The following is a 27,579-nucleotide window of genomic DNA, read 5'->3' as shown; positions in this document are numbered from 1 at the left end:
GCTAGAACGAAAGGTCTGACCCTCCCCAAGCAAGGGAGGAGTCCTCCTCCATGATGAGCCTCCAAACTGGGATGTCAGCTTCTTCCCTGGCTCTTGATGACTAGAACTGAAATACTGGCTCAATCTGGGTCTCAGGCCTGCCAGGCTTCAGATGCAAACCATACCGTCCACTCTCCTAGCTCTGTAGCTGGCTGACTCACCACAGATCTTGGGACCTGCCCGTCTCCATACTCACATGAGTCAATTCCTTATAATGACTCTCTTTATGAATACATTTTTTACACATCGTATTGGTCCTGTTTCTCTGGAGAACCCTGACTAATACTGCCTTCAATTCCAAAGCACTCTGCGGCAGAGCAAGCCATCATTAGTCACACAGCTAGTGCATGTGTAAGGACAATATTTATCTTGTTTTAAAGGTCATGGTTCTTGATGGACAGTATCAGTCAGAGAGGTTAAATGAGGATCTGAGGTTGGAGAAGTAACATTGATTTTTCTTTCCATAGACTCACCTCAGTTGTAGAGAAGGACACGGGAGAATATGCAGGTACAAGTCTGGTGAGGACATGGATTCAGGCTCTTGGGTTAATTGGAGAGAAGAGAGAAATACACACAAGTACACACCAGACCCACAAGTTCAATACAGATCTTGCGATACCGGAAATGCCAGTGGACACAGGTAGTGAGGGCTACCAGGCCTCCATTCCTTAGCAGAGGACACTGAGGCTCAGAAAGGAGGTGACTTGACCAGGGTCACACAATACGCTGCCCTTCCAGGCTGGCCAAGGCCCAAAGCTGATCCTAATGGGAACAACACGTGGGAACAGGCTTCCATAGAGCACTTGGAACCCGGCCCCTGAGCCCAGGTCTTCTTGCTCATAAGGTTGGTGTTGTGTACTGTCTAGTAATTACTTTGCAACTTTCATTTAAATTTTCACCTAATCATCAACTATCTTTCTCCCCACAAATCCCCACGTGTTCTATAGAGAAGCTGGTAGACTATCTACCCTCTCATTTGGGCAAACATCTTGCCTCTCAATTTCCTACCAGCCTTGATATTTAAGTTTGGTCCAAATTCAAAGCAACATTAATTAAAAGGAACACATGTTTTGTTATCCCTTTATCCCTCAAAAGATGAGATAAAGATCCATTCTTTCTAAATGAAAGAGAGAAACAGAAGACAGTTTTGCACCTATAATGCATGCTGCCTCGGAAAATTTCATCATCATTATGGAAACAGTAATATTATCCCATCTCACATTTATCAGGGGATTTCTAGAGATTTTTTCCTAATATGATCAAAAATGCCCCAAATCACTTCCCTTAAACCAAGACAGTTTTCCCCTTCTTTCTACATTCTACTGATAATTGTGCCCAGACATTTTTTTATTTCATCTGGACATGAAAATTAAAACTCAACTGCTATGTAGCTTGAGCTTTCATTTCTTAGCACAAAACACAAAATTAATATGAATGCAAAGGAAGTTTTATCTTTCATTTATAAAAGAAAAATTATTAACACAAAAATTGAGGAAAACTCCCATTGTTAAGCACTGGCACAAACACAATGCAAAATTTTCCTCTTTATTGCTAATATATCTATATTTATTTAATGAGCTCAGAAAGGCTATGGTCCACTCTAGAAGGTGGGAAGGAAAGGAGATGAAGGCTAATGCTAAAAATAAGAGATGAATAAGTGATGCATTAAAAAGATGACAAGTACATTCCTGCCACACCCAACACTCCTAGAAAAATATTTTCTACCGTTTAGTCATCTGATCACAGTATTCAGTCATTTGTCCATTTCTAAGTTGGTCCTAAAAGATAATTAGTTTTTCCTTTTTGGCAGAGTTAAGTTGAAAAACTCCCATACAATATTTTCCAAGCACTAAAACCAACCTCCACAGAAGAACCCAGCTAGTAACACAGAAAACACTGGAGTTAACTGGTAGAGCAACCAGCTACTGGTTTAGAATATTGGTTATGTTTTATTTTTCCCTTTGAGATACTCACATGCCATCAAATTCACTTGCCAAATGCATTCATAATAAATATATTTCCCATCATATCAAGATGAAACATTCAAGTTAAGAAAACAAGCAAATTAAAGGTTAATTTCTAATTGACACAAAACTGTGCATCACCTGGTTCCTTAGCAAGCAAAGCACAATCTGATTCACAAATCTTTTTGCAAGGTTGGATCCCATTAGAAGTGCAGATTTGTGTTCAAGCTCGGACACTTGACACTGTGTGATGACATTGGACCGTTTCCTTCATCCGTCCCAGAGTCTACACACTCATCCATCAGATGGGTGATACAGACAACTTGACCACATGGAGTGACTGTAAAATCACACAGGATCCTCGCCTGAGGAGTCCTGAGCAGCAGCCTTGGAAACCATGAGGCTGAACAGTGAGACATGAAAGGGGATGCTCAGTGGTGAATGAAAGAGCGAAGCCTGAAGCAAAGGAGCCGGGAGCTGGTGAGGGGCTGGGGTGGTGACCAGCCCAGGGAAGAGGAAAGGAGACACAGGTGTGTCCCCAATCTACCTGGAACCAAGTACCCGGGAGACAGGTGGCGGGGGAGGGGCAGTTACCCAACCTTTAGGAGCTCTTATTCCATTCTAGGAGCGACCTTATACTCAAAGGGATAATTAGAAAACAGTGTGTGAGATAAAGAGAGGCCCTGAGAATTATCAGAGCAGAGAAGGGTCCCTGATGGAGGGGTGGGGAGGGCGGTCAAGGGCAGCTCCTTGGAGGAGCTAAACCCTTCATCACAGACAAGCAGGGATGAGTCCGAAGATGGGGGAGGGGACGGGGCAGTCTTCAAGTAGGCATGTGGTCCACATGGGTCCTCTCTGCCTGAGGGAAAATCCAAAGAAAGAAGTGGAACCCACGGGAAGCTCGATGTTGCGGCTAAAGGTCAAGGAGGGGAGATGTCATCAGGGACTTTATCTTGTAAGCAACAGGGAGCCACTGCGCGATTTCTAATCCCAGGAATCTGATGGTCAAATGCAAACCACTCTGGCCTTGTGTGGCCCAAGCATCGGAGGAAGGGCAAAACCAGCAGCCTCTGCAGCCTTAGAGAGAAGAGAGAAGACAGTTCTGCTATACCTCGCCTCTCACCACCTACCCATCATGTGCTGAAAATTCAAACTGCCAGGATAACTGCACCATTTCAGAGCACTCTGCCTTGGCTCACGCCAACCCCTGGCTTGGAATTCCCTTTGCTATTCCTCTCCTGATTAACTCCTCATTCTTTGAGAAGCAATTCGGGCATCCCTCCTTCAGGAAGTCCTCCATGACTACATAGGAGGCTGAACTCCCCGTGTGTCTTCCACAACACTCTGGAATATCATCTACTCTGAATTCATTCTATTACGTCAAAATTATGTGCTTAGCTGTCCATCACCCTGCTTCACTGGGAGCACTCTGAGGGCAAAGATAGTGTCTTCAAATTCCCAGTTTGCACACTCACCTGGCCCACAGTCTGAACTAACTGAATGTTAACTTCCTGTCCTCAGCACTTTCTCCACGTGCCATCCCCTCCAGCCTGCTGAAGGAAGCCTTGTCCTGCCTCGCCCCTGGTACTCTGGCCTTGTCTCCCTGAAACCCCCTTCACAAGTACACTCCAATGCTTCCTTCCCCATCCTACTTCCACCCACACCCACTAGACCATATTTTCCTCAAGGTTTTGTTCCTTTTGTTCCCTTCACTGCAGTTTCCAATGGTCTGAGCTCAATCCATCCTCTTTTTGATTTTAAAACTTTACACAAGGGCTTGCCTAGTGGCTTAGGGGTGAAAAGTCTGCCTGCCGATGCAGGAGACATAGGTTCGATCCCTGGTCCAGGAAGATGCCACACGTTGCAGAGCAACCAAGCCCATGTGCCGCAACTACTGAGCATGTGCTCTAGAGCCCGTGAGCCGCCGCTACTGAGCCTGTGCTCTGCCACAAGACAAGCCACCACAATGAGAAGGCCTCGCACCACAACTGCTCTCTGCAACCAGAGCAAAGCCCACACGGCAGTGAAGACCCAGTCCAGCCATAAATAAATAAATAAATCTTTTTAAATTAAAAAAACTAAGTAAATATTGAAAACAGAGCCCATGGTTCACAAAACCCAGTGCAGTCCCAAACCCACCCCCTGACAGTTTGCTCCTTCCAGGGTGTCACCTCCCTGCTCTTAACTGACCCCGGGAGGTGAGAAAGGCCCAGAGAGAGTCAGGGTGGGGAGAGGGAGCCATCTGGGAGGAGTCCAAGATCGCCTAAGGGTGGGGAGGTTTTATTCACTGGTTTTGTTCACTTGTTTAAAATAATAAATGGAAAGGAAAATCAAGTACTAACTGGACTTAATTTACAGCTCTTCCTCCCTCGGAACTTCAAAAGGAACTGCCATGTGGACGGTCTGCTCCCAATTGGACATGCTCAAATGCAAGTGGCATCATCCCACCCCACAGAGTCCCCAAAAGACCTGAGGACAAGAGCACATGATAGTCTCTTCTAAGCCAAGCATGTCCCCACATGACGGCTTGAAACTCAGCTATTATTACTGCAATAGCGACTTTATCTGAAAAGGGAATTGACAATGAGCTCCTCCAACCAAAGCTCTTCAAAGAAAACCTCTTCCAGAGACTTTATCTCACATGATATAATATACACTCTCTCAGTTCAGCTCTCATTAGGCGACAAGTTGACTATATCTGGGGTTCTTGGGGTCTCTGGGGAAAAGTGCTGCATAAACAAATTATTTCCTTGTATGTAAAATAAAATAGAGTGAGGTTGAGAGTTTTCACTGGTAACTGGATAAAGCACTGTTCTTTTAAAGAAGTTTTTAAAAGGCACTTTAGAGAAAACTATATACTTCTGGGATATTTAGGAGATCGTGTTCTTACTGATTTGTAAATACCTTTGCCTTTATATGTCATAAAACATTCTCTAGTCCAAAACCATCTCATAAAAGTAATCCTAAGCATGTGCCTGTTTCCCACCCCCCCGCTTAATGCTTCATACTCTGTGTCTGCAAATATAGAGAAAAATAGTTTTCTTTACAACCATCTGGCAAGTGAGTTAAAGGCAGTGGGCACAGCGAATGTAGTTCACAGTACCTGCCGCAAAGCCCTCTGGGAAAACACGAATAAATGACAACCTTAAAAACTGTGGGTTTGGGAAGGAGAATCTTTTCAGGTGGAATGCTTAAGATCAACCCAATTGTTTCTTACCAGAAATTCAGCAGCATAATATGAGAAGGTGATTGTGTGCAGGGGAGGGGATCAAGGGAAGGGTGTGGGGGAAGGGGTGGTGGGAGAAGGGAAAACCAAAATGAAGAATCAGTAGTATTAGCACAGTGCTTTAAATACTCATATGATTCTGCCAAAGCATGCACATGGGTCACAAGTAATTACCCTAATTCTTTAAAAGAGCTCCTCTCCAGGCTATCCAACCACCAGAGACCCTTGGATCTGTGTAGGGGTGCATATGAAAGTAATTCCCCTCTCCCAAGAAAAAACAGCACCAATTTTGACATCATAAGGGAGGCATCTACCAACAATGAAAAAATTAATGAAAATTTAGTTTTAATTATTGAAAATTTTAATAATTAATTAAAATTTTAAAAAAATGTTTGCTTGGATTTCTTATGGCTATAAACAGAGAAAGAAAACATGAGGGAAAAAAAAAAACGGTCAGGACCAGCTCAATGTTGCCCAATTTCCCTTTCCTCTCCCTGGACCTGAACATTTGACAATACAACAAGGACCTGAAAACTCTAAGCTGGGTGTCCAGGAAACTAAAGTATGGCTTGAAATGTTAGCGAGCCAGTTAAAAACAATACCTTTTCCCACTACAGTCAGTATGAGATTCTAACTGGGGCACTTGAATCCACAAGCTGTGTCTCTGATGACAGACTATCGTGGCTTTTGGATCCTGGAAATTCAGGACCACGAGGGAGACATGGTATGGAGAAAACGTGAAGAAAACCTTCTCCTCCTCCTCAGGCTTTTTCGTTTGTCTTGTGAATTGGGACACAGCATCACATCCCTGCCTGCCCCAGACAGAAAGCTGAAAGGTCAGGGCCTGCCCCAGGGCCAGACCTCTTCCCAGACGTGAGCCAGGCCAGGCTCTGGGAAGGACGCGGCCAAGGGCAGAGATATGTCTGTCCCCAGCAGCTGCGGCCTTGTCAAAACCCCCAAAACCTTCCACTCCCACCATTCTCCTTGGCAGCTTCAACTTCCTTTTCAGTTCCTTGGCAAAACTATCAATATGTTCTAGTTTGTAGTTTGCTAGCTGTCATTCTTTAAATAAAGAGCAGATTTTGGAACTTCCTTGACTGTCCAGGGGTTAAGACTTTCCACTGCAGGGGGCACAGGTTCAATCCCTGACTGGGGAACTAAGATCCCACATGCCACACTATAAATAAATCTCCTGTTTGAGGAACATTTCAATTCAGGTGCATAGGAAACTATCTTGAATGTTCTACAAAATTATAGAAAATGATGCATTTGGATATCTTCCATATAAATTGTTAAACTTCTGTAGTGTTACTCTGGTCCAGACCTTCATAGCTGCACATCCAGACCAGGGTCATTCTGACCCCTATACAAACCACTGCCAGATTAATCTTCCAAAGAGGAGGCATTCATCATGCTTTTACCCCAATTTAAAAACGCATGATCCTCCCTTAGGTCTAGAGGCTTACATCCCACTGTTATCTCACAGACCCTGAAAAAGCTGTACCAGTACCTGCCCCACCAAACCTCCATCTCCTCATCCCTCCCCAGCCCGCATCTCAACTCCTGTGAGCTCAGGAGACGCAAGCCACCACTCTGTTACTCCTACACATGACCCTTTAACAATAAGGATTTGAACTGAACGGGTCCACTTACACAGATTTTAAGTAAATACTACAGCACTGTATGACTGTGGCTAGTTGAAAACAGAGGGCCAACTATAAGTTACATGTGGGTTTTCCACTGCCAGAGGGTTAGAGCCCATAATCCTTGTGTCACTCAAGGGTCAACTATACGACCAAGTTGTCCTACCATGTACCACACTCTCTTCCCAGTCGGGTTTAGCTTTCATACTTACATACCTCTTGCCAATTTTTTAAGGCCCTATTCTTCCAGAAGTTTCCTCCACCTCAAAATCACAGCACAAGCTCAACCCCTGATCCCTCGCAGCATCTGATGACTCTGCCCTAATTTACATCTTAATTTCTAGAATATTCATTCGTTTCATGCTTATGAGGCCTGCTTTCTAACTAAATGATACATTTCTTAGAAATGGGATCTGTATTTTAAAATTATTTTTATTTGTTGAAGCTATAAGCTTACTCCATCCAACCAGTCCATTCTAAAGGAGATCAATCCTTGGTGTTCATTGGAAGGACTGATACTAAAGCTGAAACTCCAATACTTTGGCCACCTCATGCGTCGAGTTGACTCACTGGAAAAGACTCTGATGCTGGGAAGGATTGGGGGCAGGAGGAGAAGGGGACGACAGAGAATGAGATGGCTGGATGGCATCACCGACTCGATGGACGTGAGTTTGAGTGAACTCCGGGAGTTGGTGATGGACAGGGAGGCCTGGCGTGCTGTGATTCATGGGGTCGCAAAGAGTTGGACACGACTGAGCGACTGAACTGAACTGAATAGGCATCTATTAGGTATGTCAATACCTAAAGATGGACAAACAGTGAGAGGGAAGGATTGGGTAGGGAGAAAGACAAGATATCAGAAAAAGAGAAGCAAAGACAGATCCAGGTATCACCAGAAAACCCATTCCACTGCACCATCATTTGGAAACACTTGATGAGGGGGAAGGAGGTGGGAATTACTTGGTTATTTTACTATTGCCAATTGATAGATTCCAAATTCTTCATGTATATGCAGACAGAAAAAAAATTCTAAGCAAGGTTAAATATTCAGGCACAAACAGAAGACTGGTAATATGTCATTTAATTTGTGATTGAAGTCAAATGCTGCAGACAAAATTATTTCTATGGGGAATCTAAATTATTGTGTTGCCATGGAATTTTTTTTAAAGAATCTAGTCTCTCTATAATAATTTACAAAGTGAAAAGGACAAAAGATTCAGGCACATGCCACCCCATCTTCAGCCTATCCCTCTTCAAGTTCCCAAATCATCGGACACTGATTTTGAAGGGGACTGTAGTGGATACTGTTGTGCACCACCTGACTCCCCTTTGAAGACAAAGGCATTCTTCCCTTAGCTGCTCATGGCTCACGAATGGGTCTCTCTTGGGGAATCCGCCCCCTCTGAAGGCAGCTACCTTGACCAGTTGACATGGCATGCCTCACTAGAAGAAAGCCAACTCTGAATCGCCATCCCAGCTGCTAAGCCCCCTGTGGAACCAGCTCCGCACAATTCAGAACCAGAGTCTCTCCTTAATTCCCTGATGGCTCAGAGAGTCGTCTGCCTGCAATGCGGGAGACCCGCGTTTGATCCCTGGGTCGGGAGGATCCACTGGAGAAGGAAATGGCAACCTACTCCGGTAGTCTTGCCTAGAGAATCCCACGGACAGAGGAGCCTGGTAGGCTCAGTTCACAGGATGGTAAAGAGTCGGACACGACTGAGCGACTTCACTTCACTCCCTGACTCCTGAGAGCATTCCTAATAAAACTCCACACATGCAAATCTCTATCTCAGGCTGTTTCCCAGGGAACCTGACTGAAGAGATGGGCGCTAGAAATTTCACCGACACTCGTCTAAGTGTTCAGGTTGTCTGAGCAATGGAAGACAGACACTAAGCTGCTTCGCATCCTGTAATATGCAAGCAGCATAGAAAGTAGCTGCTTAATTACTAGATGAACGTGGAAACAGGCCAAAGAAAGCATTTTCTGCAGCACTTCATCTGTTAGAAAAAACAAGCCAAAAAAAGTGTTTTTCCCCCAAACCCACAGATACAGGAATAGCTGTGTTATACCAAACCACCGAAGGCTGAGTGCCAAAGAACCAATGCTTTCAAACTGTGGTGCTGAAGAAGACCCTTGAGAGTCCCTTGGACAGCAAGGACATCAAACCAGTCAATCCTAAAGGAAATCAACCCTGAATATTCATTGGAAGGACTGATGCTGACTTTGGCCACCTGATGCAAAGAGCCGACTCACTGGAAAAGACCCTGACGCTGGGAAAGATTGAGGGCAGGAGGAAAAGGGGCTGACAGAGGATGAGATAGTTGGATGGCATCACTAACACATTCAATGGACATGAGTTTGAGCAAACTCCGGGAGATAGTGAAGGACAAGAAAGCCTATGTGTTGCATGTCATGAGGTTGCAAAGAACCAGACATGACACAGCACCTGAACAACAACCAAACTACTGTTTTCGAAGCCATCTTCTGTATTAGAATCAATCCAATAGTTTTATTTTACAAATTTTGTTCCAAAAGTGACAATATTCACAGAATCAGCCAGGCAAACAGGAGCTACTCAATATGAGGAAACAAGAGTTGGTCATAAAATGTTCCAGTTTATGTATACAGCCACCAAAGCAGATCGTATGTCCCATATGACACAAGTGCAGCCATTTAAGTACTTGAACCAAGAGACCACAGAAACGATTTCCGCCAGAGCTGTAAGAACCAGCCGCCCCATCTGAGCTGGCCGCGAGGGAGGTGAGTAACGGGAGGAGGCACGCATAGATAACCGGTACCTGGTTCTCTATGGCCTTCCTGTTCTTTGGGTCGCTCACCACGGACAGCTGTAACTCTGCCATCTTCTTCATCTTGCTGTCCATGTCTATCTTCTGGAGGAGGTTTCTGGTCTGGTTCTTCAGCAGCCGGACTGTGTCCTCTTTGCCGTGTTTCTTTGCAAAGAGGGATGCACAGGCCGAGTGGATGGCGGTGACCCAGTTCTCCAGGTCCGTCTGGCTGGTGGCCTGAACACAGAGCGGGGAGGAGGTAGGGAGGGCGAAGCGATCTGGAACTGTTTCTCCACAAAAGTGTTCTCCCAGGTGGCAGCCTGGGCTTGGATGTGTAAAATCCCCAATACCTCCACTTCATAAAAACTGTTTAAATTTAAAAAACACACTCAACACAGATCTGCAGGCTTCTGTGACTCCAGAGGGCCTGTGAGAGCATCAAGAGTGTCACATGGCCCCAGAAATGACGGGAAGACAAACTAGAATCAAGCTGTTCACCAGCAGCAAGAGAGTAACAAAATTACAAAAAAAGAAATAAAACAGGGTATATTCATGCAGCGTACATCTTGTCACTCTCTAAAAAAGCAGGCTACCTTCATAATTTTAATAAGATGAGGAAATATTAGGAGCAAAATGCTACATTTTGAAACCTGGATATGAAATTACAACCATGGTATGAACTCAATTATGAAAAATTATAATAAAAGGACATTTCCAGGAGGGCACAATAATATTAAAATAGTTGTCTGTAAATACCGAGAATTTGAGTGGAATTATGGAAATACGGGGCTTCCCAGGTGGCATTAGTGGTAAAGAACCTGCCTGCCAATGAAGGAGATGTCAGAGACACCGGTTTGATCCCTAGGTCAGGAAGATCCCCTGGAGGAGGGCATGGCAACCCACTCCAGTATTCTTGCCTGGAGAATCCCAGGGACACAGGAGCCTGGCGGGATACACCCCATGGGGTCACAAAGAGTCGGACACGACTGAATCGACTTAGCATACATGCAGGCACACAGGCACCCAGGAAATGCTTGCTGGGTGAACGACTGAATAGTGATAGCCCTGTGGTGCCTGGAAGTCAGCAGAAGCCAGTTCTCTTGCTTAAACTTTAATCCAAAGTCTAACAGATTTTACTCTATTTTATTGCTAAGTCATGCCTCTTAATTTGGATCCTTCTCGTCCTAACAGGACATAAGATCTTGCCTCCACCCTCCTTTTAGAAAGCTCATCAGTACCTGGAACAGGTAGACGTCCCCAAAGGAGTTGCTGAGGCAGAAGACATTTTCCTTCTTGGGGTGTTCCGGGACAGACTGCACTATGCTGTCTTCTGCAAACAGGGCACACCGCGGGGCACTGCTCTGATCCATGGAATTCTTCCCGTAGGTCTCGTAAAACAGCAGCGTGCATCCTGTGGAAGAGAAAAGCCCAGTAGTGCCCCTGCCACCGGTCCTGAGCATCCATGTAGGAGAGGAACGAGAAGAAGGGAGATAAGGGAAACACGGTCGCACACGTTTACAATGGAACCCAGCACCGCACAGAAATCAGGAGGAAAAAAGGGCACGACCCAAGCTCTGCCCCCAGAAACGACATCCCTGAGGCAGCGCTTTCTCCCTCCGTGGTACTCTCTGATCTCTGGGTACTCTGAGTGGAGCACTGAGCAATCTCTCCTCCCACCATCAACATGCATCCCAGTGCAGAGGCTGTGAGAGCCTCTTAAACAAGGGGAAGGGGCATGAGGTTTATGGCCTGAGCTGCCGCTGCAGGTCTGAGCCAGTCCCTTATTCCAGCCGCTGATGTACTTAGAAATAACCCTCCCATCTTTCCATCAGGAAAAGTCTGACTGATGCTACCGCTGCACATACAACATCCCATGACCCGGGGACCTGAGGACCAGGGTAGCGATGCCAGCTCCACCCCCGTCCAAATTCTTTCCAATGGTTCCCTTAACACTAAGCTCCCAGTGGCCGGGGCTTGAATCATTCTATTGAGAGGAAGTAAAAGTCATTTTGAGCAGATCTCAAGATGCTGCCAGCCCTAGCACCCCACCTATTGTGCGTTCTGAGGGACAGTTTATCCCCCCTGCCAACATTCTGCCTGGGAAGTCCCCTGTGAACCACACGTAAATCCACTCACTGGAAAAGACAGCTGGAAAGCAGAATCACCCTTGTTAAAATTTTATTACATCCTCCAAACCCTAAAAAACATGTGTGCCCTTAGCATACCTATACATTCAATGTAGGTGGGCAACCAGATGGTTGGCTGACAGCTGCTCTCTAAAAGCACTGCTTCGACTTTATTTACATAGATACTTTAAGGATAATTTAAAAACTCTGCTTAAATGTATGTGTGTGAGTGTGTGTGTGTAAATATACATATATATATATGCTTTTAACTACAATTAAACCAAACAGTTCAGCCCAAATAATACAGCTTGGATTCTAAGCCAAGAAAGCTGAACTCAACATACTGAATTCCCAGAGGAAAGAGGCATAGAAAACCACATGGAATAGTTTATGCTGGGGGGAAAAAAAAATCTTCATGCCAAGCCTTTCCTGGGGTGCAAAGGAAACAAAGGGATGTATGCTTTCTAACACTGTCACCTAGATAGCATCCTTTATCCACGGGGCTTCAAATGCTTAACAAGCAAGGGCCCAGGCAGGACCGTGGATCTTACAATGGTCAGAGACAAGTCAGGACCATCTGTGCCCACAGAACCAGCAGCTCCCCGGGCAGCTGCCAGGATGCGAGACAGTGTTCTTGAGATGTCCTCTTTCAGCCTTAAGTGACACCTGCCTGCACCTCCCCCAGGGGCCTTCAACAACCTGGCAGTACAAACATCTCCGGGAGCACAACTCTGGAAAGCACTAGGCTTTTGTTTTTTTTTTCCCCTTCACATATTTTTTACACTAATTCACCATCAGCTTGTCTTCTACCTATTAGTCCTGTCCCAACCTCTGACAAACCAGAATAAACTCAGTGTCTCTTCCCGAAGACTGCTGTACTCATGGTCACCCCAGTTCTCAGACCTCCAGGTTAAATGCTGCTAAATCGTTGTCATCTTCCATACAGCACAGCTCTACATCCCCTCGGGATCACTGATGGCTATGCTTCTCAAAGCAGGATATGGACACAGAGATGCACCCCACCACCCCTACCACCGTGGGGTGTGCGCCGGGGGTTTCAACGTCACAAGGCAGGCAGGGAAAGCGTCCTGCTCTCAGCGTCTCAAAGCATCCACTTTAGTAACCAAACTTCACATTGAAGAAAAGTGTCTGACATGCTCTAGAGCCACACCTCCCTCTCCTGCACTTGGGTAGTTCTTTGACCATTAAACCTTAGAAGCATCAACTTATCCCTTAAAAATGTTATCCTGCTGGATCCAACCCATTATTCCAGCTTTTCCAATCTCTTCCGTCATCCCGCAGAAGACCCCGCCTCCCCCAGGGGGTAGCCCTTTGCCTTCCTCAGCCACAAGGTATCATGAGGATCCAATCGAGAACTGGAAGAGAGGGCTGCATCTGTGAGGGCTGCCGGGTCTCGGCTTGCATAAAACCTCCAGTTTGCTGGGGGTAGGTGTTACCTAGAGATGAGACGGCTTCTCCGTGTCCCCTTCCCAGAGGGTGCTGGGTAATGAATTGATGCCAGCTCCCCAAAGCTCACAATTTCTAAATACGGGGAGCACTGCAGACAGCTCCGGGCCTTGCACCTGTACTTTGTGCACTGTGACCCCCATTTCTGCCTTCTCCCTCAACAAGGAAGGGTGCCAGCTGCTAATGAGGAGCCACACCAGTTTCCTCTGACAGACAGTCTCAGGACAGCTGTGCAGAAATGACCGGGGCTGTGGGGTTGCTCGGCGTTCACATCTGTATAAATCAACGCGATGCTGACTCAGAGCCTCAGATCGCTTCAAATAATCTATCCATCCACAATGAGAGAGGCAATTATAATTTTTAAACGGTAAGGCTTGTGAAAAACTTTTATCATCCTCACAAAGCAGACTTTCTCCTATTTCCTCTGCATCAAAAAAAAAAAAAAAAAAAACCAAAGCAGGTGTTTGTGATGACAATGAGACGCTCTTAGCTCATAAACGTGGGGTGACACAAACCAAATGACGCGGATGAAATTCTTCACTGTACAAGCTAGGGAGGACTGCCTCTCTGGGGTTCTGAACATGTGCACCATCCATGCTCGACGTTCCAAATAACTCAACTACACCTGATTACTTATCTGGGGCTCCCCTCCCACCCCCCAAATGCAGGACAAGTATTAAAGAATGGTATAGAAACCCCTATAAAATAATAAGCAATAGTTCTTACATTCAATCATCACTCACTAGAATGAAGGATGCATACAACTGTTGAGTGAACATATTATGCAGGTTTGAGAAGATATTTTAGGAAAGCAGGCTGGAAGGTTCTGGATCAGATGCCTGCACATGAACTCCAGTCCAGCCTGGACTCGCCGGCATTTCCTAGGAAAGAGAAGCGCAGAGAAAGAAATCCTGGCGCCCCTGGGTGCTCCCAGGCGGTGAAGACCACGTACCTTTAAGTGTCACCCAGTACTGCTTCCACTTCCTCCGGGCCACCAGTTCCAGCTTCCTTTCCTTCTGCAGAGTGACGAGGGGTTTGAAGAAGAGCCACCCGGCTTTGCGCACCACCCCTTGTTCCTTCTCAAAGAGCAGGTCCAGTTGCTCCAAAGAGCTGAGCGACTCGCTGCTGGACTCAGCTGTCTCCGTGGACGTCTCGAGGTTCTCCGTGTTGGTCCTGCTCATCTCCAGCTCTCGCATGAAATTCTCGTAAATGTTATGCTGGAGGGGGTCGCTGCCAATCGCATGAGCAGATTCACTTCTGGGGGACAGGATCTGAGCCGAGCCCCCTGACCACAGGGATGCAGACCCCTGGGAGGGCCCCTGCGTGTCCACGTTCAGCCCATCCGAACGGCTGTCAAAGTAGTCACTGCCCTCCTTGGACCTCGGCTCCTGTGAGCAATGCAGATAACCACCGATCAGAGGTTACGTATAGCCAAAGCACCTCTTCCCCAACACAGTGTGCGTGTAATAGTGTGGCTTGCTGATAGAAATGCTGCAATGCAACAGTCTTATTTTGTTTTTTTTTTTAATACAGCATGTCTGCAAACCAGAAAGAATCAGAGACAGTACTGCCCAAACCAGTGTATAGGCAGGGGAGTCAATGCTTAAAAAGTATAAACCAACCATCCCTGAGCAGCCTAAATCTAGGGCTTCCCAGGTGAAGAACCCGCCTGCCAGGAGACGTAAGAGACACAGGTTTGATCCCTGGGTCGGGAAGATCCCCCGGAGGAGGAAATGGGAACCCACTCCAGTATTCTCACCTGGAGAATACTTTAGAGGAGGCTGGTGGGCTACAGTCCAGAGGGTGGCAAAGAGTTGGTCACAACTGAAGCAACTTAGCATGCACACATCCTAAATCCAACCTACACTTGGCATCAAAAAATGAGTTAGTGTATTCAAAACATACTAGTGAAGATTTCTGGCTAATTTCTTAGCTAACTGTGAATTAGGATCTTCCAGGAAAGAATTCATGTTCCTGCAGTCTTGTTTTCCTTCTGGATCATTTTTAAGCTAAACAGGAGAAGCACTAGTTTCAGGGTCAAGGGGGATGTTGTTATATACAAACGTTTCTTCCACTCCCCACAGCGAACAGTTTCAGCTTCTGAACGCCTGCTCAGGTCTAGACATTAAGATTGTTAGCATCGTATTAATATTTTCCCTCTTTGGATAGTAAAAACCATGCACCTGGGCTCCTTATCCACAAAGGGTTCTTGTTAAGAACCATAGCTATTTAACTGTAGTTATTTCATAACTAATATATTTTACTTAATTTGGGAATTTTTTTCATGAAAAGAATATACTATTTATTCATTCCCATTGTTTTATTTGAGGACTCATTTTATTCCAAGCACTGGGAATACCAAAGCAAGATTCTTTAATATTTATTCTGACACAAAATCAGACATAAGCATTTCTAAATAAAATTAGGTTTATCTAATAACCACTGCCCCTCTTAAGACAACAGGCACTGAATGTTGAACTGGCTGTGCACAGAGCTGAAGACATGAAGGTTTCCTCTCACACCTAGACCAGAGGTCTAGTCATTTAAGAAGAATAACTTGCATAGAGGCCATTCATTGGTCAATAGCAGTAAGTAAATTTCTCAGCAGAGAGTGAGCTTAGGAGGACTTCCCTGGTGGTCCAATGGTTAAGAATCTGCCTTCCAAGGCAAGGGATGCAGGTTCAATCCCTGGCCGGGGAACTAAGATCCCACATGTGCATGCTAAGTTACCGCAGTCGTGTCCGACTCTTTGTGACCCCGTGGACCGTAGTCCACCAGGCTCCTCTGTCCATGGGATTCCCCAGGCAAGAATACTGGAATGGGTTGCCGTGCCCTCCTCCAGGGGAATCTTCCTGACCGAGGGATCAAATCTGCTTTTCTTATGTGTCCTGCATTGGCAGGTGGGTTCTTTACCATGAGCGCCACCTGGGAAGCCCACATGTCAAGGGGCAACTAAACCCACGAGCCACAACTAGAGATTCCACGTGCCTCAGCTGAAGAGGAGCCCACCACGGAAGATCCCGCATGTAACCAAGATCCTGAGTGCAGCAACTAAGACCCGGTGTAGCCAAAAACAAACAAACAAATATTTTTAAAAATAAAGTAAACTTGATTTATAACTTAAAAGACTCTGACATTTCAAATTTACAGCTTAGGTTAAGGTAATTCTGCAGAGACTCTTAACACACTCTAACTCAGAGGCTAGTGAATTTTCAATTAGATTTCCTTCTCCATTAAAATAAAGAGGAGGGAAAATGGGGTCAAGGACCATTGACTAAAGACCTTATGGTGATTATTCCCCTGTGTGGAGGGGTTTTCTTTCTAGAAATTTCATCTGGAAATCAAGTGGCAATTACCTGCTATCTTTTGTAGGAAAATCATCAATTAGACAAGTGCTTCTAAATACCCAAAGGCTACAAACAACTGAGCCCCAAACATAGCTATTACTAATGAAAATATTATCTTCCGCTGTGTTTATATGATATCCCATAGTCAGATTTATTTATACCCTGATGCTTATGCAAGAACAGAGCAAATAAGCCAGCTATGGTGAGTCACTTGGACCGGAAACTTTCAAAATAGTTTAAGGGTTTTTTTTTTTCCTCAATTGTCACTGTGTTGCTCTTCAAACATTCCGAGGAGATGAAGGAATAGTTCTCATTTAGCTCATATTGACATTATTTCAGCTATGAATAGGACTCTCTGACTCATAGCCCAGGGCACTGGGATTGCTTCTGATAGCCAGCAAGAGTTGTGATGAGGTGTTTCAAACCCAGCAGAGACCTGCCAGAGAAAAGCATCAAGTGTCAAACTGAAGTGTAACTTGTCAGCCTTCCTGACGTTGGTTCTCATAAGAGGTAGACTAGTGCTAACTTTTAAATGTTCAACCAGAGCAAAAGACAAATTTTCCTCCTTGAAAAATGGAGAAAAGATCACATATTTTAGCATTTATAACTGATTCATATACACAGATATGAATTTTCCTGGTCTGTAACAAATGTGTAAAGCTTTCTATCTAGAATCCTAATAGCTAGTGACTCATTTTCAGGTTAATAGAAAGGAAGGAAGGAATATGGGAGAAAGGTAGGTCCCTGAATAGTCTCAGCTGGATTTCTTGATCACTGTGCTATGTGTGTGAAACTAAGGTGCTATGTTAGTCGTGTACATAAATAAGTCTAATTTTCATTCCTATCTGCATCAGATAATCAGAAATGACAGGTAACATAACTTGATGACAGTATAGCATTACAGCAGAGTGAAGAGGAACTCAAGAGACGTCACTAAATTCCTTGGGAGCTAAAAGAAAACTCTTATCACCATTCCTCACTTTATGAGAAAAAGCACCAAATTCACCGTGTCATTCTTCTCATGCCACTATCTTTCTTTCCATAGTAATGGCCGGTGGTCCTCTGCAGAAATTCCCTGGGACTGTGGGGCCCTCGAGGGGCAGTGAGAGTCTAAAATGAAGAGGGTCAGAAAGCCGAGGTCACTGTGTCCTGACTCTCCTCTTTAATAAACTCTGCAGCAGAGGTCAGGGTTCACCCCTAGGGTACCTGGCAAGACCATTCCCTGCTCCCAATCCCCCTCCCTTGGAGTTCAGCATGGTCCTGTGACCCGCTTGGACCAATAAACGCAAACAGCAGTGAAAGGCGTGGCTTCTGAGTGGGCGCTTCAAAAACCATCACTAGGTTTCTTCTCCCTCTGTCCCGGAGGCTTGGGGTGTCCCGGAGGGAAACTGCTCCATGGACCTAGGGGCCCAGAGGGGATGAATGCAAACCAGAATCGCAGCTTGAGAAAGACATGGACTGATTTGTGCTCAACCTCGGAGAACTAAGGGCTTTTTGTTGCCTCGGTGTAACCTGGCCCACCTGAATCCAGGATGGAAAGTTTACCAAGGACCCATCTCAGAACAGCTGCATCACTACAAATAGTTCACCAGCTTCACACACACGCTCTCCTCCTGCACACCCATCCCCCCACCCTCTATGCTTTAATATCCTTTTTTGGCTATTAAGTATCTTCACCGACGAATTTGCTTTCAGGCTGTAACTCCCCAGAGTGGTTGAAAACCCTCTAAAGAAAGGATCGCTCTTTTCACATCACTTTTTTTTATAAGTCAAAACAAATATGTCTACCCATCATGGGGAAACCTTCTGAGTCTTAGCTGTACTGGCATACAGAAGTCTGTGTAAGAGAATAAGCATTTGGTACCTTAACTATGGTACACTGTCACAAACTTTGCTGCTCCTACACACGGACTGTATTTTTAAAGACCCAAACTATGTCTTCACCTTCAATTGTAAAAGAAAAACAAAGGCAGGAGTTCTCCAGTGTCCCAGGTTCAATCCCTGGTTGGGAACTGAGATCCCACAAGCTACACAGTATGACCAAACACAAAAACCAACCAGAAAATAAAAAAAGAGGAAGAAGAAAAATAAAGACAAGGCCAATGGAAGTGGCATACCTACCAAAATTTTGTTCACCTTTATAAATTATCAAAATCTGACACAAGCAAAACGCAAGAAGCTGCCTTCATAGGCCACTTTTTAAAAATCCAAGATAATTTGTTATCTTAATGTTCAATAACACCCACGAAATTACTAGTGGTTACCAAGAGTACCTTGGCCATGCAGCCAAGTGGAAAAGATGCACATCTGAGCTTTAGCAGAAACAGCTTTGGCCCCAGCTTCTTCACCAACTAGCCATAAATTGCCAAACTCCTTTAACATTAATTTCTTCATTTTAAAATGAGAGGGTGCGTGTGCATGCTAAATCGATTCTTTGAAACCCTGTGGGCTGTAGCCCACCAGGCTCCTCTGTCCATGGATACTGGAGTGGGTTGCCATTCCTCTTCCAGGGGATCTTCCTGACCCAGGATCAAACCTGCATCTCCTACATTGGCAGGCAGATTCTTTACCACTAGTGCCACCTGGGAAGCCCAAATGACGGCAAGTCCTTTCATATTCGGATTCTTTAATTTTGTAACCATTCTGTTCTTAACTCCATGGACTTATAAATCATCCAGTTAAGTCTTGGATGATCCAGACTTGAAGGAGGTTCACTTTCCAGGGGTGGCTGGGCAGCAAGGGTCTGCATAGGATGGAATGTCGTCAGTCCACAGTGGTAAAGGGTCTGCTTTCGAACTGAATGGGAACTGACCAGGTATAAGCCGGGCCACACACACAGAAGAGAATCATGCTCTATGCAAATAAGAGATGTGGAGGAACAGGCTCAGGGGGCCCGGGAGATGAGTGCTGAACACAAGCTGACAACACAACATTTGCATCAAGAAGATGAGAAAGTCGTCTGCATGGGACTGCAGGTCCCCAGAAAGTAGGAGCTATCCTTTCCTTTACGTCTGATTGCTGTCAGCTGTCACATGTACTTGACAGTTGAGAGAAAGGTCAAATAAATCTTTACTACTTGGTTTGACCTGAACAAGTAATGAGTCAGGAGGAAGCAAATTACAGCATTCAGGGATATGAAGAGTTCTGTAACAGGACACTGATCATCTATCTATTCTTAGTCTCCTCCTGAGAGGAGGAAGAAAGGGACAAAGTAAAATATAGGGTCAGGGGGCTTGGACTTTGTGCCTAGGAAGGAAGTAACTAATGATAAATTTTATAGATCTGAAACCATCTGCTCAGGGAAGCTGTATGGTTTTCTACCCCTAAAACTCTGTAAAATTTTATAATTATGTATCTATCATCTATCTCGGATAGTCAAAATTCAACTCTACTAGAGACAAATGCTCAAAGTCACTTAAATTTCCTTCAACAAATTCCTAAAGTCACTTAAATTTCCTTCAACAATGACTTAAGGTGAGTTAAAAATATATATATATATATATATATATATAATATACTTTCTCCCTCCTATAAATAATTAAAAGCAAAAAAACAAACAAACGAAAAAAAGAGCAAATAAAAAACCTAGCAATTGCTTCTCATTACCAGAGGGCAAACTATTACTTTCCTTGCTGGCACTGTAGTCATTTTGTTTCCTCCATTCAAACTTTATACGCCCATTAAAAGTATTACTGTTACCATCATGATTCTTGTTTTATCGACATCATATTTTTGCGATTCCATGTGCTCAGGTCAAGATGTTTTCAACACTGTTAGCTGTCCCCAAGAGGAGGTGGTGAGATTATATACATTTTTTTCCCCAATGTACCAAATGAACAATAGGAATTTTAATTCCCCCAAAGTAATATTGAGCTCAAGAAGGCTACTCATCCCAAAACGACAACAGCCTCTCTCTCTCTTCCTTTCATTCTAGGATTTGAGAATGAGTTTTAGCTGAGCACTCAAATAACCAATTCACTGGGGAGTCTCCCTAAGGCTGTTCTTTCTAAGAATAGTTTGGCTAGGTTTTGGATGAGGCCTGTGGATTTTACTCCAGAATCCGGGAGGCGCAAGATTGGACAGAATTGGAATGACTGGAGGGGAGGGTTCAGAGTGAAAATGCACATCTGACGCAAAAGGAAAACACACAGACACAGACCAGAAAACAAGAAGTGCCAAGTCTTAGGCTGACCACTCTCAGGAGCTCATCTAAGTTTCTGGATGCTCTCTGCAGTACCTTCTGCTAGCCTGCCCGTTTTGCAGATAGAAAACCAACCAAAGAGCATCTCTCCCGGCACTCCAGCCTGACTCACCTGGAGTCTCCTTTTCTTTCTGGTGAGGCTTCCCGTCCAGTCACTGATGCGGCGCATCCTGGCTTTCAGAGTGTCCTTCTTGGAGGACTCCTCGCCCAGGGCCCTGGACTTGCGGCAAGGGAGGGTGAAGGACGCGAACTGCCCGGGCTCCCCGCGCTGCACGCGGGCCGGCACGTCCATGTCGGAGGCGAAGGAGACGCGGGCGCTCAGGCTGGCGCGGGCGCCCATGTAGTCATCGGAAAGCCGCAGGGTCGCGGGGGCCAGGCTCCCCAGGGAGGCGTTGGGGTAGGGGTCCCGGAGGGATGAGAGGGAGGCGCTTTGGCTGAAAGGCTTTGGAGCATCCCTGGTCGGGAAGCCGGCGTGGAGGCCAGGCTCGGGCGTGTCGGGCGCCGCGAAGGAGCCCTCGGCCTCGCTGACCTCGCCGGCCGGGCCCCAGGGCGAGTCGTACCAGGAGGACTCGGAGCTGAGCGAGCTGCCCTTGCTGGAGCGCGGGCGCGCGGCGGCGGCCGGGGAGGCGCGCGGGCTGGCCGGGGGCCCGGCCGAGTAGCGTAGCAGCTGCACGGGGCCGCCCGACGCCGAGGCCCCCGGCGGCGCGGCGCCGCTGTGGAACTCCACCCGCAGGCACCCGTCCAGCTTGCCCAGCGTCTTGATGAGCACCCGGGGGCTCTTGCGGTCCTCGCCCGGCGGGGTGGACGCGATGCTCTCGTTCCCGCCGTAGCAGTTGAGAAGGTGCCCGTTGCGGCAGTCCCTCGAGGCCGCGTGGTTCTCCTCTGGCGGGCGTCCGACATAGTGGAAGCCGTTGTCGGGCGAGAAAGCCGCATCGGCGCCCTGGAAATCTGACCCTGCGGCACCTGTCCTATGCTTGGCGTAGGCACTGCCTTTGGAGGCTTTGCACGTGGGCCCCCCTGGTCGGGATGCGTAAGGCTGATTGCTCTTAAAGTGAGAAAGGCAGCTTCGGGCCAACGACCTGGACTTGTACCCCGCTCCGCTGCTTCCATGACCCCATCCGTGCAATGACTTGTCATCCTTGGCATGAAGGCCACGGATTTTCAGGGAGCAAGGTTTTTGTTTAGCACCAGTAGTAGTATTGCTATGATTTTTAGGTCCTTGTAGGGTGTACTGACTCTCGGAGTTTCCCATCGTCACCTGAATTAAGAACAGCAGTGTCATTAAGAGTCACGACCTAAACTACATTCCACTAGGACAGAACTTTCTACGAGCTATGTTCAGGTGACAGAAGAACCAAGCAACCTCTTTCTGGGCCTGAACTCAGAGACACAGGGACAAGCGTGACTTGCGGAATTGGTTCTCTTTCTGCATTGCAGGTCATCAGCCAGGTAGACAGTAGTGCACACTCCTGTGCTAGCGAGTTTAAGCACATTATCTGTGTTAATTCAGAAACTGAACAGGCATAGCAATCAGCTTAAGACAGAGACCTCCTATAGGCTGGGTGTTGGGAGGTTTTGAATCAATGATTCCAATGAGCAAAATGAGAAAATCCCTTTGTCACTGCAATACACTAATTTTTCAGCGACCACAGAGACCCCTTTCCTTTATACATAAAGGACTGGAAGAGCTCATATTGCACCCCAGTATAAGTGGTTACTGCTGCAAAACGACCACGTTTGTAGTAATATGACTCCAGGTACTGCACTATGTTAGAGCTTTCATATATCACACAGTAGCATACCTCAAAGGAGAAAGACTGAAAGTTCTCAAAAACACGGCTGAGACGAAAAACAGGGGAAGGAAAACAACAGCTCTCCTTTGGGACAGAAAAACATTCTAAAGAAACTAATCTCTTGTGCTTTCCTAAAGACTTGAAGGGTCATCACTTTAGAACCTGATAAAAAAAGTCTGAAGCTGACTTGTTAGAATGTGAGCATCCCAGAAAGAAATTTTTTTTTTAATTAAAAAAAAAAAAAAGAATGTGAGCATCAAAAAAAAAAAAACAAACCAAACTTAGATTCTTCCAATTTCCTTTAAAATTCCAATTTGTTTAAAGAGTCTGTTAGTTAAGCCAAATTCCAGGGGAAGATCCAAACCACCCCACCCCCTCGGCTTTTTTTTTCCTAACCAATGTATCACTGTTTGAGGCAAGTCAGAAATGATGCTTCCAGTTACATTTCTAATATACGAGGTTAGGTTTAGTCACTCGGTTGTGTCTGACTCTTGCAACCCCATGGACTGTAGCCCGCCAGCCTCCTCTGTCCATGGGATTCTCCAGGCAAGAATACTGGAGTGGGTTACCTACTTCTAATATTTGAAGTTGGTTTTTAATTTCCATTGTTTCATACGTAAGAATGTACAACCACGAAAGTCAAAAGGGCTGACATTTCTTTGGAGGCAATGATCAAACTCAGTTTAAAACACAAATAATGGGAACAAATAATTAAACCTTTACTAATACAGCCATGGCACTGGACACGAACCACAACTCCCCCGGGCCGGACTCACCTGCAGTCTGGTTTGTGCACTGAAGGAGATTAATGGTCAGTTGACTTGACAAGGTCCCGGGAGCAAGGCAGCGTGGTTAGTAAGTCCGGGCAGTGGATCCATGAAATGATCCTGAAAAAACAGAAACAGGAGAAAACTCTGTCAAGCATTTTACAGCCGGTCCCCCCAAAAGTCAAAAGGAAGGCTTAACATAAATTATATGGAGAAACAATGGGTGTCCAGAATCGCTGTGAAAATAATACACGGCACGTCTGTGAGCTGCGTGATTCATCGGGATTGTTTGGAAGATGTGAAGGAAGCCAGGACCGCCCCCACCGACCTTGCGAAAGGCCTTTCACTCTGGCCTCAGGCAAACGCATGCCTTTGTTTCAGGGGAGAGCAGGTGAACTTGCTGCCCTGAGTCACAGCTCGTCTGTCACCACCACTCGGAAAACAACTCCCAGGCCCGCCGCCCTGGCAAGATCACAGGAGCAGCATCCCGACACGGCAACAACAGGTCACTGTTCCCCAGCTGATGAAGCAGCGAAAACAAAACCCAAAATCTAGAATCACAGAGACATAGCCCTTGGCTAAAATAACATGTGTCAGAGATGCCAACTCCAGAGATGAGATGAAAAAGGTTTTCTCCAGCACATGCGTGGGCCCCGCTGCAAGAGGCCAGAGGCAGGAAGCCCACCTTTGAGGGGAAGATCGGGGTGCTGCCATCTGGCTGTGTTCACAGCCGGGACACAAAGCCTTTATTTTCTCTGCAGACAGAGCAAAGCAGTGAGGGCTCAATAGTGACCTTTTTCTTCTTTAAAAAAAATAAACCAACTATATTTGTAATTGCAGTACAATGCACATAACATTTACCATCCGAATCATTTTTAAGTAGTGTGAAGTACGTTCACATTGTTATGCAATTCATCTCCTGAACTCTTTTCATCTTGAAAAACTAAACCTCTTGCATTAAACTCCTCACCTCACTCTCAACTCCATCTCCCCAGCCGCTGATAGCAACCATTCTCTTTTCTGTCTTACGAATTTGCTCTAGGTACATCATGCAAGTGGAATCACACAGGATTTGACATTTGTCACTGGCTTCTTTTGTTGAGCGTAATATCTTCAAGGCTCCTCTGTGTTGTAGCATGTGTCAAAATTTCGTTCCTTTTTAAGGGTGCATAATATTCCATTATTCACATTCTGTTTATCCATTTATCTGCAAAGAGACACTTAGAAACTGCTTTCCACCTCTTGTCTATTGTGAATAATGCTACTATGAACACAGGTATACATGTATCTCTTTGAGACCTTGCCTTCAATTCTTTGGGGTATATACTCAGAAGTGGAATTGCTTGATCATATAATTCTTCCATTGTTCATTATTTTGAGGAGCCACCATACTGCTTCCCATAACAGCCACACCATTTTACATCCCCATCAACAGTGTATAGGTTCTAATTTTTCTCTACATCCTCATGAACACTTGTGATTTCCTGTTTATTTGTTTTTTTAATATAGTGGCCATCCTATACTATGAGATGATATCTTACTGTGGTTCCGATTTAGATCTGATTGATAGAGTGCCTGATGAACTCTGGACGGAGGTTCGTGACATTGTACAGGAGACAGGGACCAAGACCATCCCCATGGAAAAGAAATGCAGAAGAGCGAAATGGCTGTCTGAGGAGGCCTTACAAATAGCTGTGAAAAGAAGAGAGGCGAAAAGCAAAGGAGAAAAGGAAAGATATAAGCATCTGAATGCAGAGTTCCAAAGAATAGCAAGGAGAGATAAGAAAGTCTTCCTTAGTGATCAATGCAAAGAAATAGAGGAAAACAACAGAATAGGAAAAACAAGAGATCTCTTCAAGAAAATTAGAGATTCCAAGGGAACATTTCATGCAAAGATGGGCTCAATAAAGGACAGAAATGGTACGGACCTAACAGAAGCAGAAGATATTAAGAAGAGGTGGCAGGAATACACAGAAGAACTGTACAAAAAAGATCTTCACGACCAAGATAGTCACGATAACGTGATCACTGACCTAGAGCCAGACATCTTGGAATGTGAAGTCAAGTGGGCCTTAGAAAGCATCACTACTAGCAAAGCTAGTGGAGGTGATGGAATTCCAGTTGAGCTATTTCAAGTCTTGAAAGATGATGCTGTGAAAGTGCTGCACTCAATATGCCAGCAGATTTGGAAAACTCAGCGCTGGCCACAGGACTGGAAGAGGTCAGTCTTCATTCCAATCCCAAAGAAAGGCAATGCCAAAGAATGCTCGAACTACTGCACAATTGCACTCATCTCACACGCTAGTAAAGTCATGCTCAAAATTCTCCAAGCCAGGCTTCAGCAGTATGTAAACCGTGAACTCCCAGATGTTCAAGCAGGTTTTAGAAAAGGCAGAGGCACCAGAGATCAAATTGCCAACATCTGCTGGATCATGGAGAAAGCAAGAGAGTTCCAGAAAAACATCTATTTCTGCTTCATTGACTATGCCAAAGCCTTTGACTGTGTGGATCACAATAAACTGTGGAACATTCTGAAAGAGATGGGAATCCCAGACCACCTGACCTGCCTCTTGAGAAACCTGTATGCAGGTCAGGAAGCAACAGTCAGAACTGGACATGGAACAACAGACTGGTTCCAAGTAGGAAAAGGTGTACGTCAAGGTTGTATATTGTCACCTTGCTTATTTAACTTATATGCAGAGTACATCATGAGGAACGCTGGGCTGGAAGAAGCACAAGCTGGAATCAAGATTGCCGGGAGAAATATCAATAACCTCAGATATGCAGATGACACTACCCTTATGGCAGAAAGTGAAGAGGAACTCAAAAGCCTCTTGATGAAAGTGAAAGAGGAGAGTGAAAAGGTTGGCTTGAAGCTCAACATTCAGAAAACAAAGATCATGGCATCTGGTCCCATCACTTCATGGGAAATAGATGGAGAAACAGTGGAAACAGTGTCAGACTTTGTTTTTTTGGGCTCCAAAATCACTGCAGATGCTGATTGCAGCCATGAAATTAAAAGACGCTTGCTCCTTGGAAGGAAAGTTATGACCAACCTTGATAGTATATTAAAAAGCAGAGACATTACTTTGCCAACCAAGGTCCGTCTAGTCAAGGCAATGGTTTTTCCCGTGGTCATGTATGGATGTGAGAGTTGGACTGTGAAGAAAGCTGATCGCCGAAGAATCGATGCTTTTGAACTGTGGTGTTGGAGAAGACTCTTGAGAGTCCCTTATACTGCAAGGAGATCCAACCAGTCCATTCTAAAGGAGATCAATCCTGGGTGTTCATTGGAGGGACTGATGCTAAAGCTGAAACTGCAATACTTTGGCCACCTCATGCGACGAGTTGTCTCACTGGAAAAGACTCTGATGCTGGGAAAGGTTGGGGGTGGGAGGAGAAGGGGACGACGGAGAATGAGATGGCTGGATGGCATCACCGACTCTGTGGACATGAGTTTGAGTGTACTCCGGGAGTTGGTGATGGACAGGGAGGCCTGGCATGCTGTGATTCATGGGGTCGCGGAGAGTCGGACACGACTGAGCGACTGAACTGAACTGAACTGATGATTAGTGATGTTGAACATCTTTTCATGGCTTGTTAGCCACTTGTATAGCCTCTTTGGACGGTTTGATGGTGACTTAAAATTCACAAAGCACTGGTACAAGACATAAGTATCCCCAATAAAGCCAAAGACACAAGTCTATCTAGGATGATACACACACACACACAAAAAAAAAAAAAAAGTCAAAAATATTTCCCACTTAAGCATCAGCAGGAAATCTAACCGCTCATGTGAGTCTATAAAGACTGAAGCCAGCATCTCTAACCAGTGAGGTCTGAAGTGGTACCCAGCCCACTGCCGATCACATCTTTCCACAGGCAGCTCTCCCGAACATCTGAAAGGCAGAGGAGCCACCGAGTGAATTATCCACAACACATGTGACCCGGGAGCTGGGACAGCAGCACCCTGCCTTTTGCAAGTTCAATACCTGAGTTGTCTTTTCTCAGCTACATTTCAGTAGAAGCTACAAGTGGCCAGAGAAGCTCCCAGCTGCCGCTCCCACAACAAGCTGAAGGGAGTGAGCCTTTGTGCTTGCTTACTTTCCTCAAGACCAAGGTCTGGTGATGACCCACAGGTGAAAGTCTCCCAGCGACTCCTTGTCAGGCCCTTCTGATCGGAGGGCCACATGCCTGAAGACGCGTGCACACAGCACCA

At 45.6% G+C, this 27,579-nt stretch overlaps 1 protein-coding gene across 3 annotated transcripts in view; it reads right to left on the bottom strand.

The window, feature by feature from the left end:
- The window catches only part of TIAM2 (TIAM Rac1 associated GEF 2), a 141,923-nt gene that overhangs the window by 87,087 nt on the left and 27,257 nt on the right, over positions 1 to 27,579 (bottom strand). For 2 of the 3 annotated variants that reach the window (XM_088840852.1, XM_055433875.2), the window contains exons 2-6: positions 23,370 to 23,480; positions 20,913 to 22,058; positions 14,205 to 14,640; positions 10,898 to 11,070; positions 9,672 to 9,896 (exon numbers count right to left, since the gene is read on the bottom strand). In XM_088840852.1, coding sequence (XP_088696978.1) covers positions 9,672 to 9,896; positions 10,898 to 11,070; positions 14,205 to 14,640; positions 20,913 to 22,052 — 1,974 coding nt within the window. In that variant the 5' untranslated portion in view covers positions 22,053 to 22,058; positions 23,370 to 23,480. The remainder of the gene's footprint in view (positions 1 to 9,671; positions 9,897 to 10,897; positions 11,071 to 14,204; positions 14,641 to 20,912; positions 22,059 to 23,369; positions 23,481 to 27,579) is intronic. The other variant, XM_088840853.1, reaches the window with a different exon arrangement.

This window comes from Moschus berezovskii, chromosome 10, assembly GCF_049115385.1.
Source record: "Moschus berezovskii isolate FMDL1 chromosome 10, NW_MosBer_1.0, whole genome shotgun sequence".
Taxonomy (NCBI): domain Eukaryota; kingdom Metazoa; phylum Chordata; class Mammalia; order Artiodactyla; family Moschidae; genus Moschus; species Moschus berezovskii.
This window is presented reverse-complemented; position numbering and strand designations above follow the sequence as displayed.